Source organism: Mauremys reevesii, linkage group 15, assembly GCF_016161935.1.
Source record: "Mauremys reevesii isolate NIE-2019 linkage group 15, ASM1616193v1, whole genome shotgun sequence".
Taxonomy (NCBI): Eukaryota; Metazoa; Chordata; order Testudines; family Geoemydidae; genus Mauremys; species Mauremys reevesii.
Window position 1 is genome coordinate 35326203 of NC_052637.1, and position 14407 is coordinate 35340609.

Below are 14407 nucleotides of genomic sequence, written 5' to 3' on the forward strand. Positions count from 1 at the left end.
TTCAGATGTTCATTAGAAACTCACTGAACGAATGGCAAGATTCTAAATAGGGGGTTAAAGCGAGCACACCCTTAACAGCCATTTTTTTAAACCGTTTTATTTCACTGACTGCACCTTTGCTCATGTTTTCAGTTAAAACTCCTGATTGATCCGCTCACTGCATCAGTAAAGCAGAATGCTTTTTGCACTTGTCGTGTGTTTGCCGTTAAAATCAGCACTTACTGACAGTTTCCACATCTGGTTCATGGAGTATCGGGGGCAGATCCATGCATGCCGCTCCAGATGTAACCAATGTGATTCCACCATGTGGGTGGGGAAAAAAGGATTTTTGGCACCCATGCTGAGTGTTCACGTCCCCTGTGTGCCATAGAGACCAAATTTTTGGGGGCTCTCTTCATACCCCCATGTAGCAAGGTATGGGGAACTAGGACTAGGGGGAAATCTTCCAATATATGGATCCACTGGATATTGCCCCAGTAGGGGACGACTGCAGCACCACGCAGAGCGATTCCACTGCTGCTCCACCAGCTGGATGGGACGGAGCGGTCCTTCCAACCCTGCTTCCTGCTGCCCCTACAGAAACCCCTTCCACTAGACCTGGCATCTCCTGTGTGTTACTTTGCAGGGAGGGGGGAGAAAAGAGGAGGATCATTTAGCTCTATTTCCCTCTACTGCAAATAGGAAAAATAATTCCAGAATTTCAGGTGAATGTAGATTTTATTTTTATTGTAACCTCTATAGGCAGGTCTACACTAAGGGCGGGGGTCGAACTAGGGTACACAAGTTCAGCTACGTGAATAGCGTAGCTGAATTCGAAGTACCCTAGTTCGAACTACTCACCCGTCCAGACGCCGCGGAATCGAAGTCCGCGGCTCCAAGGTCGACTCCGCCACCGCCTTTTGCAGTGGTGGAGTACCGGAGTCGACCGCGGCGCTTCCGGAGTTCGAACTATCGCGTCCAGATTAGACGTGATAGTTCAAACTCCGAGAAGTCGAATTCACCGCGTCGACCCGGCTGGTAAGTGTAGACTAGCCCTATAATATTACAAGGTTCCTTGGTCCAGTGAATGGAACACTGGAGTGTAATTCAAGAGACCTGGATTCTGTTCCTGCCTCTGCTATTGATCTACTGTGTGACCTAGGCAAAGGCACTGACTGTGTCTCTATTTCCTCTGCCACCCTTTGTCTGTCTCATCTGTTTTGACTAGCTCTTCGGGACAGGGACTGTCTTACTCTGTGTTTTGTGCAAGTGCTTAGTGCACAGGGGCCATAATTTCACTTCAGGCCACTGAGCTCTACTAAAATGCAAATTAATAATAACGAAAAAGCAAGATAACTTCTATTGTGTGCAGTCTGACTGCACCTATATTCCATGGTCATCATGCTCAATGAAAGACGATCCTGGAGATCTTAGAAGGCATGCTTTGCCTTGCATCCATTATTATTTTTTTTTGTTTGCTCATTAGTTGCAGGGATGCTACTCACACAGAGCTCTGTTCTTGTTTGTACACATGGGTGTGCTGATTTAACGAGGAAGTCTCCTTGTCACATGTCCCAATTATCTCGAGTCTCTGGGCATATGTTCGTCATTCAGAGACCTTGTCTATTTGTAGTACCTCGTTAGCCTGGGAAATGTGTGAGATTATTTGTAAATGGACACTTTTGTGTTCAGAATGTCTGCTTTGCCACCATTCACCAACGGGAATGGAAGACTTAGAGGCCTTGGAGAGTTGGCGTTGAGCTTTAAATCTTAGAGGCAAATTAAAGCCAAAGAGCAGCAATTACAGGACAAGAAAGTGTTTAGCAGAAAAGCTTTTATGACAATAAATGGTAGGGCCAAATTGTTAGGTCCTGATTCTGCAATCCTGCTTGTTCTGGTTGAATTTAGGGAATATCAGCATCACTTTACATACATAGAGTATAAATCCCTCTTCCCAATTCTTGTTTAATCCAAACTCCCTCCCCCTTTAAATTTTTTTTTTAACCAGAATTTTTTTTACCAGAATTGTTGTTTTTCCCACAATGTTCCCTGGAGTTCTTATTCCTCCCATTGGCTGGCACTCATAGGGGTGGTCCCATTGGTGTCCACATCATACCCCCTCCCGCCCATTGATGTCAATGGGACTATCTCTGTGAGCAACAACTCACCAATGGAAAATATCTAAAATATGGCCCTTCCTGTTCTTGGTGTGGGGCTGGCCTACCTTAATGAAAGTCCGCTGCTGCACAAGTCTTGCTGTGTGTGTTACAAGGATGCGTTTTGAATGGATGAAGTTAGTGTAGCAAACCCGTATCCAACGGCTGCATTGCCTTCTCTCTAGGAACTGCCACGTGAAAATGACACAGCAAATGCAGAACTTGAACCTTTCGCAGACAAAAAAGAACAGTGGGCCGTCTTCTCCGAATGCTGCTAAACGACTGTATCGCAACCTCTCCGAGAAGCTGAAGGGGAGTCACGCATCTTTTGATGAGGCGTATTTCAGGGCCAGATCAGATCGACTCAGTCTCCGAAAGACTTCTGTGGTAATTACTTCATTTTTAATAAACTGTGATAGTAGCTAATTTCACCTTGACCTTGCTTCTCTGTTGTATACCTTTCTTCATCCTTCTTCATCTGCATTTTGTCTATTCACGGACCTGCTCTACACACCTATTCCTGAGCTTATGTCAGAGGAATCCCATTGATGTGAAGCATGTGCTAATAAGCACTATGCTTGATAACGTTTGCTCTGCAGAGCAGATATTGATTTTTTTTCTTGTGGGCCAGATTCTGGGGCACCCTTACAGTACCAGTGTTTTATTCCATGAGGAGTCCACTTTTAAGGAGTAAGGTTCTACACAGCATGCGTAAATGTGGCAGAATCTGGCCCTATAGATAAGGAAAATGTCTAGCCCACCTTGGAAATATAAGAAACGATCATTTTCTCTAGAAGTTTGACGTATGCGCCAATGTCTCTCAACAGCCAAGGAAGTAACAGTCGAATAAGTTACAATTAAGTGCCAGGGTCACAGGCTAGGATGGTGAGCACCAGATCAGAACCTAGACAGAGAGCCAAGGACCCCCACGCATCAAAGCTTTTGGCACTCTCCTGTGGTCGCAAAGCCCATCTATGGCCTTGATTGTACAAGATGCTGAGCCCAGCGCGTAGGCACTTGCTTAACCAAGCGCATGACTACTCCCATTGACTTCAATGGGGCTACTGTGACACAGCCTCGTGTGTTGCGTTCTGGCAGGCTTGGACAAACAGGCAGAGACCCCCGTAGAATGACACAGGCATGGGCTCAGTAGCAACACAACCCCATCTATTTATTACTGGAGGGAGGTGCCGAGGCAGCTGCCCTCCTGCTGCTGGTGTTGCTGAAACAAAACAGGTTTCCTCCCCTCTGGAGGCAGGAAGGACACGCCCTTGGATTTCTACTCCGAATTGCTTCCTGAGGGAGGGAGGAGCAGCCACCTTGAGGGGCTGCCTGTGGATGTGCCAAGAAACACCTGCTCACCCAGCTGGCACGGTAACGACGCCTGGGCTTAAAGTTAAGTGCTGTGCTGGATCAGGGCTAGCGTGCTCAGCACCTTGTAGGACCACTCTACCTCAGGCCCATATTGCTAATGGGAACCGTATGACTGGCCAGAAAAAGATGTATGTCTTAGATTTCCGTAACACATGCAAACCTGCCTTAGAGGTAAGAAAAATTGCATGCAGCAATACAAGTGCTGAAGCCCTAGGAGAGTTAATTCAAAACAATCACAGCCTGTAGATCAGGCTAGATGTTTCTTTCAGGAAGTTATAGGGCTAGATTCAGCCTGGCCCTGTTAGAGGGGCATGGCAGTAGAGAGGGCATTAGCCGACTGCTGTTCTCGTACATGGCCTGCAGAAGAGCTAGGCAGAACTGCAGCCCCTGTGCGCTGGACGTGACAGGAAGGCTCTGTCCCTGTTCCTGTGGTGGGCACAGGGCACTGGCTGTCTCCACAGCCCCTCCTGTCTTCCATGCACTGGCATGAGGAGCTGCCTGGCTGTGGGAGAGGTAAGCAGCTGTGCATGGGCTTGGTAATGGGAACACAGCCTGTATGCTTCAGGAATTTCTCCTTTGAGGCACAGCACCTCCTGAGGCTGCCATTGGGTCAGAGCAGCTGCACCGCTCCCCTTAACAGGAGCTGCACGTAAATGGCACTATCTAGCCCATGGAGAGGGGTTTGTACAATGAAGTTTGGATTTGCATCTGGATCCACTTTGGGGCGCATTTGAATTTAGGAGGGTTTGCTACAGGCCTAGGTATAGGAGTTAGCTGTGGGAAAAGCCTACTGTGTCATGATTTCCACCCCATCCCCTGTCCCCCCACTTTTTTTTTTCTTACCAGGTTTTTTTAATCATATCTTTTGTATGATTATTGTGCTGGCAAAGGCACTGCAATACCAGGCTGAGGCATGGAGTGGATGGAACAAGGTCCTAGCCCAACTCCCTGTTCCAAAAATCCACTTATTATGCAGTCCCAGACAGGGAACACGTCAGATCTTAAACTAGTAAGATCACATGGGTAAATCTGTTCTTAGCCAAAAGGCTGAGGAGCGCATGACAGCTGTGGAGACTGGACTTCTCTGTCACCTAGTGAGCTGCTGGCTTGCTCACTTACTGCCCACCATCCTTCTCAGATCTGACCTGTCAGGACCCCCTCTAGGCATGGGAGTGTTTGTTTCAGTCCTCGGCCTTACTGACAAAACTCTATGGCCAGGTATGATGTGGACAGTTGTATAATGGGAAATAGATCGAGACTCATTACTTTTATGTCCTCCAATCCATTATGCAACCATGAAAGTGTAATGGCTTTTTGTCACGACTGACCTGCCATAGGCCAAACGCTAGAGGTGAACGTTTCTATATCCCATCAGTAATTCAGAGCCTGATCCAACACCTATAAAAGTCAGTGACAAGATTCCCACTGACCTCTGTGGGCTTTGGATCAGGTCTCTGCTGAGCAAGCCAATCAACCAACTATCTATTCTTTTCAGTGTTCACTGTGGAAAATAATCAGAAAACCACAATTAAGGAGTAAAAATATGAGGGATCAAGGCGTTAGCTGATATGTTTTTTTAATCCTAAACCTCAATTTAAAGGACATATGTGGTATAGGGTCAACACATTAATTAAAATCAATTTTCCAGGTGAGAGAACAGGATTTTTAGACTCTTCGCTCACCGTCCACTAGTGAACAGTTTTCTCTTCATTTTTTCTATGCAACGCTTTCCATTCAAGACATTTATTGTCCTGCCAGAGACATAGCCACCTCCCAGAACTGCTTTATTCTCACTCTCATGTTTGTCAAAGCACTTCCTTGCTGGAACTAGTTCAATATTTTGTTTCCAACTCTAGGACCAGACATGGACTTTCCTAGGTAACCCAAAGCAAATAGCTACACACGACTGCATTTTTAAACACTCAGCACTAAAACACTTCACTGGAACATAGCTCCTGCTTACCGCAAAGCAGCACAGTGGTTCTTTTCAATGTGTACATTTTTGCATCTGTGTAACACCCTCCATAAATTAATCTTGTCGTGCAACTGTTAAGGGAGGAAAAACTTGAGAATTGTCCCTAAACTGCACTTGATTGTTTGTAGCTGGGTCATCAGATACTGTTTGCTCCCAGTGATGTTTTCACAGTGGAGAAATATCCTGTGCTCTAGTGGGTGCAGATGAAGTCAGAAGGCGCTTTTGAATCATTTTGATGGTACCAGCTGGTCTGAAGCTGAACATGTCGGTCTGATGAGATCACAGTGCTCCTTTCCCCCATTTGAATTCCATCCCCGGGAGCTGCAGGTGACTGAATGGTATAGCAAAGACTAAGGGATGTTTTAAATAAGAGTTTGGTGCAGTATTTGCATTAACTGATATAGAAGGTAAAGATATTTCTTGTTTGCAAACTGCCAAACTCACAGGAAGGATGGTCTAGTAGCTACAGCACTTGACTGGAGCTTGGGTTCAAGTCCGAGCTCAGTTGCAGACATCAAGTGCAACCTGGGGCAAGTTACTTCATCTACCCTTTCCACTCTCTAAAATAAGAGGCGATATTTTGCCCTCACACAAGTGTATTATGAGAATAAAATCCATGAATCATTGCAAGATGCTCAGATATGATGATGAGGGCCACATAAGTACCTCAGTAGACAGAATAGATCACAATTTCCATTATTATTTTTCTCAGTGTTCAAAACTACTGGACAATTATTTCATGCAAATACTTTTCGGCCTGTTGGTTGCTTCTGACTTGTTCATTCAGGATATTTGCAATTTGGCCTCTGCTGTTTTGATTGGATGCAGAGAGTAGGTTCCAAGGCATGCTCTCTTCTTTGTCTAGATGAAAGCAACTCTGCATCAGATTTTCTGTGTGATTATGAACTTTCGTATTTGCATTTTGGGTTGAACTAATTTAGGCCCCAATTCAGCAAAGCACTTAAGCATGTGTTTAGGTGCAACCCTGTTCTGTAAAGCATTTAGGGCCACATTTTCAAAGGTATTTAGGCAACTAAAGATATAGATAGGAGCCTAATATGATTTTTTTCAGCAATGTCTATGTAAATCTCACTGGGCACTTAGCGGCATCTTTAGGTACCTAAATATCTTTGAAAATCTGACCTGTTAGCCTTTGCTTAACTTTATACATTTATTTAAGTCCCATGAACGTCAACAGGACTTAGGCATTCACTTAAATTTAAGCATGTGCTTAAATGCATTGAGGAATAGGGATGGTTTGCTGAATTAAAAAAAAATCAAAGTTCCCCAATAATTTTTGCAGTATTCACCCAGAACTTGTTTTAGGTACAGCAGCTGTATAGCATCCAGCCTGCTGTCTGGTATCGTACATATAAAAATATTATATGTTTGAATAAGAAAGAGCCAGATTCTGCTCCCAGTTATAGGCTAGAAATCCAGAGTCACACCCCTGACTTCAGTTCAGGTACACAACTCACACAGCACAATTTTGGGCCCCAAATGATAAAGCTCTATTAATTTTTCTGCTTATTCCTAATGCAAGGATTGCCCCATATGATGTAATGTCTGTAAGACTGATTTTGAGCTTTGAATGTAATATGAAGACAAAGTAAGTTGATAATATTTGGTCCTTAAATAGTGCTCCGTAAACACTAGTCAGATAATCTTCATTGCACCGTGTGGTGCGGCTTTGCCGCGGTTCGTCTCTCAGCGGGGCTCTCGCTCTAGTCCACCGGCCGTCGGCTCTGCGGTCGTGGGGGATAACGCACACTCGGTTGGGGCTCAGGCCCTTGGAGCGGGGGCTGAGTCAATAGTCAAATGGCGGCCCAGGCCCTAGGTCAGGGTGGGGCAGCCAGCAAACCGTCAGAGACCCAGGCCTTTAAGCAGGGACTGAGTCAGCAGTTAATAGCAGCCCAGGCCCTAGGTCAGGGCGGGACAGCAATCACACAGTCAGGGACTCGGGCCCTTAAGCAGGAGCTGAGTCAGTAGTTCCATAGCAGGAGGTCCTAGCCTCTCCAGGCCAGGGAGAAGGGGGAGTCTGCCACCCAAGGAGTGGGTGGCAGGGGGGACGCAGGCCCTCCCACTCCACTGCGTCCCAGCCCGGGGCCCTAGCAGCGGCAAAGACTCGCTGCTGTCAGTGGGGATCCTGGCCGCAACACACGGACATTGGTTCAGGCAGTGCTGCAGCCAGACTGGGGTTGGCTGCCCCCGGGCTACTTACACACTCCCCCTCGTAGGGTACCTGGGTCGTGCTAGCATCCTCGGCTGTCTCAAACAGCATCGGCTCCTCCTCGGGGTAGCTGGCACGGGGCAGGCTCGGCTCCTCCTCAGGGTAGCTGGTACGGGGCAGACTCGGCTCCTCCTCGGGGTAGCGAGCGCGGGGCAGGCTCGGCTTCTCCTCGGGGTAGCTGGTACGGGGCAGGCTCGGCCAGTCCTCCTCGGGGTAGCTGGTACGGGGCAGGCTCGGCCAGTCCTCCTCGGGGTAGCGAGCGCGGGGCAGGCTCGGCTCCTCCTCGGGGTAGCGAGCGCGGGGCAGACTCGGCTCCTCCTCGGGGTAGCGAGCATGGGGCAGGCTCAGCCAGTCCTCCTCGGGGTAGCGAGCACGGGACAGGCTCGGCCAGTCCTCCTCGGGGTAGCGAGCGCGGGGCAGGCTCGGCCAGTCCTCCTCGGGGTAGCTGGTACGGGGCAGGCTCGGCCAGTCCTCCTCGGGGTAGCGAGCGCGGGGCAGGCTCGGCTCCTCCTCGGGGTAGCGAGCGCGGGGCAGACTCGGCCAGTCCTCCTCAGGGTAGCGAGTGCGGGGTAGGCTCGGCCAGTCCTCCTTGGGGTAGCGAGCGCGGGGCAGTCTCAGCTGGCCGGGTGCAAGCTCCGGCTGGCTGCGGACTGCTGCTGTCTCCCAAGAGGGAGCTCGGTCACAGACGTCTGGCCTCTGCGGTGGCTGGTTCTTCACTGAGCTCTGCAGGTGTGCTTTTATACTTCCGGGGCTGCGCCGTGACCTCTGAGGTTGGTGTTAGGGGAGGCTCGTCTCTCAGCGGGGCTGTGGGGTATCCCACTGCCTTGCTACACATGGGTATTGTTTCTGTTTTCAAATTGGATGAACACGCAGGTGCTTCTGACGTATATTCCGAAATTCATTTTGAATTTTTCTTTCTGTTAATGTATGTGACAGTAAAATAGAGAGCTCAGATATTCACAGGAAATTAACTTGAAAGGGATACCAGCTCGACTGAAATGAATTTATTTTAAAGTCCAAACAAATATGCCTGGAGAAACAAAAAGTGGCATTATTTGCCAACCCTAATTTTTAATATAAAGGTGGTTTTGGTAGGTTATAGTTCATAGTTCACAATCCTCAGCCTTAAAGCTGCAGGGAGCAAAGGAGTGTAACACTTTTGTTCTTCTTATCTGGAATTTAATGACCCAATTTAAAACATGTTAAATGTGCCTAGACAGCAGAGTGACGGCCAGCTATTAAATACATGTAACAATATCTAATTCCCATTGACTCCAATTGGAGTTGAAGAGCTCAATATGTTTCAGGATCCATGCCACTAACGAATAGGTTTTCTCTTGTCTGAGCAAAGAGTTTCATCATCTCAGATGGGAGGGGAACCCCACAAACACATGAAGAAAGTGCTGAGTTCTAATTTCAGAGTGATCCAAATCAAGCATTAGAAAAGCAGGGGAACAGATGTGTGGAGCTGCTGTGTAGTGCAAGGCAACTGCTGCATTGCAGTAAAAATTCCTCTCCTTTTAGGCTTTGCCTTACAATTGAGAAATACATGACAGGATCTTTTCTTACATTTATTTTAGACCTGCCCTCACAAGTGAAAGTTTGCCTTTAAAACTGTTCTAATTATGATTTAGATAACCAGAGGATAATCTCTATCCATCTGCCATTCATTCATCTATCATTTGAGGATTTTTCTCTTGCACCTCTCCCACTAGCATCAAAGCACTGGGTGGGTATATGAAATCTGGCTAATAGAATTCCTCATATTAAATACAAGGAGAATTAATTAGTTATCTTGAGTGTCTTCCCTGAGTAATATTTATGAAATGTAAAAGCAGCAAAGAGTCCTGTGGCACCTTATAGACTAACAGACGTATTGGAGCATGAGCTTTTGTGGGTGAATACCCACTTCGTCGGATGTATTCACCCACGAGAGCTCGTGCTCCGATATGTCTGTTAGTCTATAAGGTGCCACGGGACTCTTTGCTGCTTTTACAGATCCAGATTAACACAGCCGCCCCTCTGATTATCTCAGTAGTTGCAATATTTCTTGTATTTCCCATGTTGAGCAATGTCCATGTTTTCTCTAACCAGAAGGCGCACTGTACTGTTACATTCTTTTTAATAAAGTTATTGTATATGGATTGAGGTAGTGGTTTGCTTGTTTAGAACATTATAGCTAGAGCAGGTCAAAGTTCTAACAAAGTTCTTCCATCAGAAAATGCCATTTTGTTGAAAACTAAACTTTGTGCTGGAACGAGAAGGTTTCAACAAAGGTTTGTTTTTAAAAAAGACAAAACTTTGAAACAAAGTGTTTTTCGATAAGGTCAAAACATTAGGAACATTTTGATTTTTCATTTCAAAATGTATATTATAAATTATAGTTTTTTTAAAGTTGAAATGGGAACGAAACATTTCAATTGACTCAAGACAAACAAATTTTGAAAAAAAAATTTTTTTTTTTGGTTGGTTGGTTGGTGGTTTTTTGGTCTTTGATCTGCTTCAGAGCTCATGTCTATTACACTGAGGATCTCATCCTGGTACATAGCGTACATCACAGAGCCCACCACACAATGTGGAACAACTAGCAGAGTATTAATACTACAATTCCCTTGACAGGTATTAAAGATATACTGTCTTGAAAAGCTAGTATAGGCCTATATCCACCAAAGTATCCATTAATTTTTGGGTGTCCAACTCGAGACATCTTGAGCCTGATTTTCAGAGGTGCAAATCACCTGCAGCTCCAGCTGAGTTCCATGTTATCAGAGCTTCCCTTTCATAGGCAATGCTTATTTTCTTCTAGAGGTCCACAGATGCCTCCTTGGAGTCTCCATAATCCCTTCATTTATCCCCTTTTTACTCTCCCACGCTCTACCAGGCCTCTTCCTGCAGCAATGAGGGCCTGAACGCAGAGTTCAGCAATGCTTCTCCTTCAATAGGCCAAACGGGAGTGCTAGTGAGTGTGCTGAGCTGGCCGCCTCTGTAACATTTCCGCTTCCAGCAGTGAGGGAGAGCCAAGCTTCAGTCCTGAATCTCTCTCTCGCTCATATCCAAGTATTTCTTTAATGCTCCCCTCAGCACAGTACATCCACCCAAACCGTAGCTCCTTTGCATGGCATCATGCTGAGCTCTCTTTGCACAGCTGGGCCAGTTGCTTCTAATAATTCACTTTTAAAAGAAGAAAGCTGTTGGGTAATTATCACAAAGGGACATTGAAAGGGAGTTTAAAGTAACTTGGCAAATAACACGTCACCACTGTAGAGCACTAGAAGGATGTTTTCATAAACAAAAACCCTGCAGGCCGTGCTAGCTTCCTGCACCTGCTTCTTCCCAGCTCAATTAAGGAATGATATGTTTCTTTGCATCCTGCCACTTTTCCTTTATCACTTCTCTTAGTTCTTATATCTATTGTTGAGGAGAAAAGGGGCCTCACTGTTCTTTTCTAGCCTAGAATATTAGCCAGGGTGGGTAAAGAATGGTGTCCCTAGCCTCTGTTCGGCAGAGGATGGAGATGGATGGCAGGAGAGAGATCACTTGATCATTGCCTGTTACGTTCACTCCCTCTGGGGCACCTGGCATTGGCCACTGTCGGTAGACAGATACTGGGCTAGATGGACCTTTGGTCTGACCCGGTATGGCCATTCTTATGTTCTTATGTTCTTAGAAGATGCTAATACATGGTATATCCTTGGGTCCTATTTTTCAGGTGCTCACCCACTCAATCTGCATTTTTCCGAGTACCACACAGATACACATATTTGGTTACCTGACGATATTTTGGAGGTACCCAGACAGTTCATCTACTTCAGTCCCATCCCCTATTCTTACTTCATTATGACAAGCTCCACTGAGTTTCAAGGTCTCTCCTAGTCAGTGTTTTTCTCTGGAAACTGGATGTGAAATTATTAGGGTATTTAAAAATGACCTAGGGCTTGTCTTCACTGCAACAGTTAGCTTGAAGTGGTACACTCAAGTTAATGCAGTCGAGCTAACCTACCCTAGCTTGAGTGAGATTGACTACACGGCACAGCAATAGTCAAGTTGCACAGAGTGACTGCATGAGCAGTAGTTGTGGGTATGTCTATACTGCAAAGTTATTCCCGGGGATCGGCATGTGGGTTAGCCTGGCCAGTATGTGTGCGTTTCCCCTGCAGAGCCTTACCTGCATTACTGTATCCTCCCTGCTTCTGCTGTCACTCGTGTGTCTCTGGGGGTATATCCCAGGGTTCTTTGTGCTGAGACAGACTAGGATTCTTTCGCAGTCAATTCTGTCAGTTGTGGGAGAACTTGTCTGTCCCTTGGGGGAATTGTGGGAAGGGTGTTGGAGGACCATCAGGATTTATGTGATCTTGCTTGAGTCCGCATTGCAGAGTGGGTGGATTCCAGCCTGAGCTTTCACCCATGCCCTCAGCTGTTGAAGCAAGCACAGGTTCGAAGCCCAAATAAGCACATGCTTGGGGGTTTTGTGGTAGAGGGATGTGGGCAACAATGCATGCATGCGCTAATATTACAGCATAGACAGACCATTTAACTTGAGCTAGAGGTTTTTTTGTGGGAATGGGAGTCAGGTTATGAGCAAAACTCGAGTTATAACTCCAAACTCTTACAGCAGTGAAGAGAAGCCAGATATGCTGCTAGCATGCAGAGATCACTGCCTATCATGTTGACAAATATTTTTTTTTTATTTTTTTTTTACTGCTACTCCCCCGTCGGTCTATATCCATCTGTTGTCTCTCGTCTTATAATTAGACTGGAAGCCCCTTAGGGCAGGGACAATCTTTTTGTTCTGTTTTTGTACAGAACCTAGCTCAGAGGTGTCCCGCTTCACGACTAGGGCTTCTTGGTGCTATGGAAAAACATCATAATAATAATAAGCCCTGAAGAGTTCAGAATTTATGAGCAATTTCAGAGCCAGTGCCTGGTACCAGCTCATGATAAAGCTGCAAGACACTTTTTGAGTTTTGCTTTGTTTTAGTTGGCTGTTAATTACCTTGGGTTACATCCCCCAGGTTTTTGCTTTGAGTTTTGGGGGTTGAACAACCTCAGAGTCAAGCCCTCTGTCAAATCCACAAACTTTCACCCAGTTTCACATGTAAATCTTAAAAGATCACTTCTGTGGCTTGGTTTTAGGACAAACCTGTAAATCGGTTCAGATTTGCTTTGGGAGGGTTGTGAACCTCATTGAAGCTTCCAACAAACCTGAACTGAGTTCAAGGGTATAATGAAACCTGAAGCAAGGGGAGATGGGCTTTGTTGAAAACAATTTGCACATCTCCAGGGGAAGCTAACGGACTGGTAGGGCCCTTCCTCTAGTCTTTACGCTTGGGCTATAGGATTGGGCCAGTGGTCCCTCGAACAGGATACAAAGTAAAACTTGTGACTGTCATAGGAAGAATTGTAACTAATTTCTGCTGTTGCTGATGTACAGAATTTCCAATGTAACGAAGCAATGTTTGAGGCGGTGGAACAGCAGGATTTGGACGCTGTTCAGATTCTCCTCTATCAATATACACCAGAGGAGCTGGATCTAAACACGCCGAACAGTGAGGGATTAACTCCCTTGGATATTGCCATCCTGACAAACAACGTGCCTATCGCTAGGATCCTTCTGAGGATTGGCGCAAAAGAAAGCCCGCACTGTAAGTATAGCAGAACACAAATTGTGTTGCTCCAAATAATCCATACTAAGGGCTTCCTCTTGCTCTAGGAGGCTTAATTAAATTACATAAAAGAGAAAAATCTGTCTGCTTTTGTTTGTAAGAGGAATACAAGCAGCAATGGCATCACGACAACTGGAGACAGTTGCAGGAGTATTTGCTTCCTGAGCACAAGCTCAGCAGGTCGTTCCTGTCTCATGTCAGCAACTGGGTGCAACCTACCAACCCAGCAAATCCCAACCTGAAGACTTGCTGTAAGTGGCTCTGGGGATAAAGTTAGCTGTTTGCCTTGTCCCATCAAGAGGGAACACACCAAAGTCACATGGGAATGGCTTCAATAATGTCCAGACATAGCTGCTCACTTTCGCTGGTTCAGTGTGTCACACAAGAGTCTATATAGGTATAGCTGTGTAGGCACATGAAGAATATGTTTTCCATGTAGGCACAGGATCCATATTTATCAAAGTTATTGTTATGATAGTAGTTAGTGTGAGACACCCTAGTGCGCACTAGAATTTACACCCCTCAAGTGCAGATAGCGTCGATGATGGTAGGTTATATGCTGCTATAGGGTTAGGCATCATTAAATACTTGATAATTACCAATTATAGCAGCTGAAGTTACCATGGTATTTGCAGTAATCTCCATTCTAAGTATTAGTTTTATGTTTTGAGGCTTATTTAACCCTTCATTTTAAAGTTCTTTGGGATGAAAGGCGCATAGCAGAAAGCAAAATCTATTAATTGACTGCATCCTCTCTCTGAGTCAAACGGCTCTATGGACCTGTCTGCCGTAGGTATATTGTCTACAAAGGTCCCATTGCTGCTAAAATTGGTTCACATCCACTAGTGTTAGCAACATTGCGAGCCCTAGCATAGATGTTCCAAGACAAGTGGCAAATTAACCATTTACTGTCTTTCAGTAGAGACAAGATGTTTTTCTAAAGCATATGCTGTACTTCAACTATAGGTAGGGCTTCTGATTTTAGGTTTTAAGTAAAAAACACATATAAAACACCACAAATACAAAAAAA

At 45.7% G+C, this 14407-nt stretch overlaps 1 protein-coding gene and 1 non-coding gene across 10 annotated transcripts in view; one reads left to right on the forward strand and one right to left on the reverse strand.

Annotated features, from left to right (window-relative positions):
- Window positions 1–14407, forward strand: part of ANKFN1 (ankyrin repeat and fibronectin type III domain containing 1) — a 275486-nt gene that overhangs the window by 177835 nt on the left and 83244 nt on the right. For all 9 annotated transcript variants that reach the window (XM_039501569.1, XM_039501570.1, XM_039501567.1 and 6 more), the window contains 2 exons: window positions 2321–2522; window positions 13146–13356. In XM_039501569.1, coding sequence (XP_039357503.1) covers window positions 2337–2522; window positions 13146–13356 — 397 coding nt within the window. In that variant the 5' untranslated portion in view covers window positions 2321–2336. The remainder of the gene's footprint in view (window positions 1–2320; window positions 2523–13145; window positions 13357–14407) is intronic.
- Window positions 4381–4568, reverse strand: LOC120384110. The gene has a single exon (XR_005588645.1). It is a non-coding gene; the product is annotated as a U2 spliceosomal RNA (small nuclear RNA).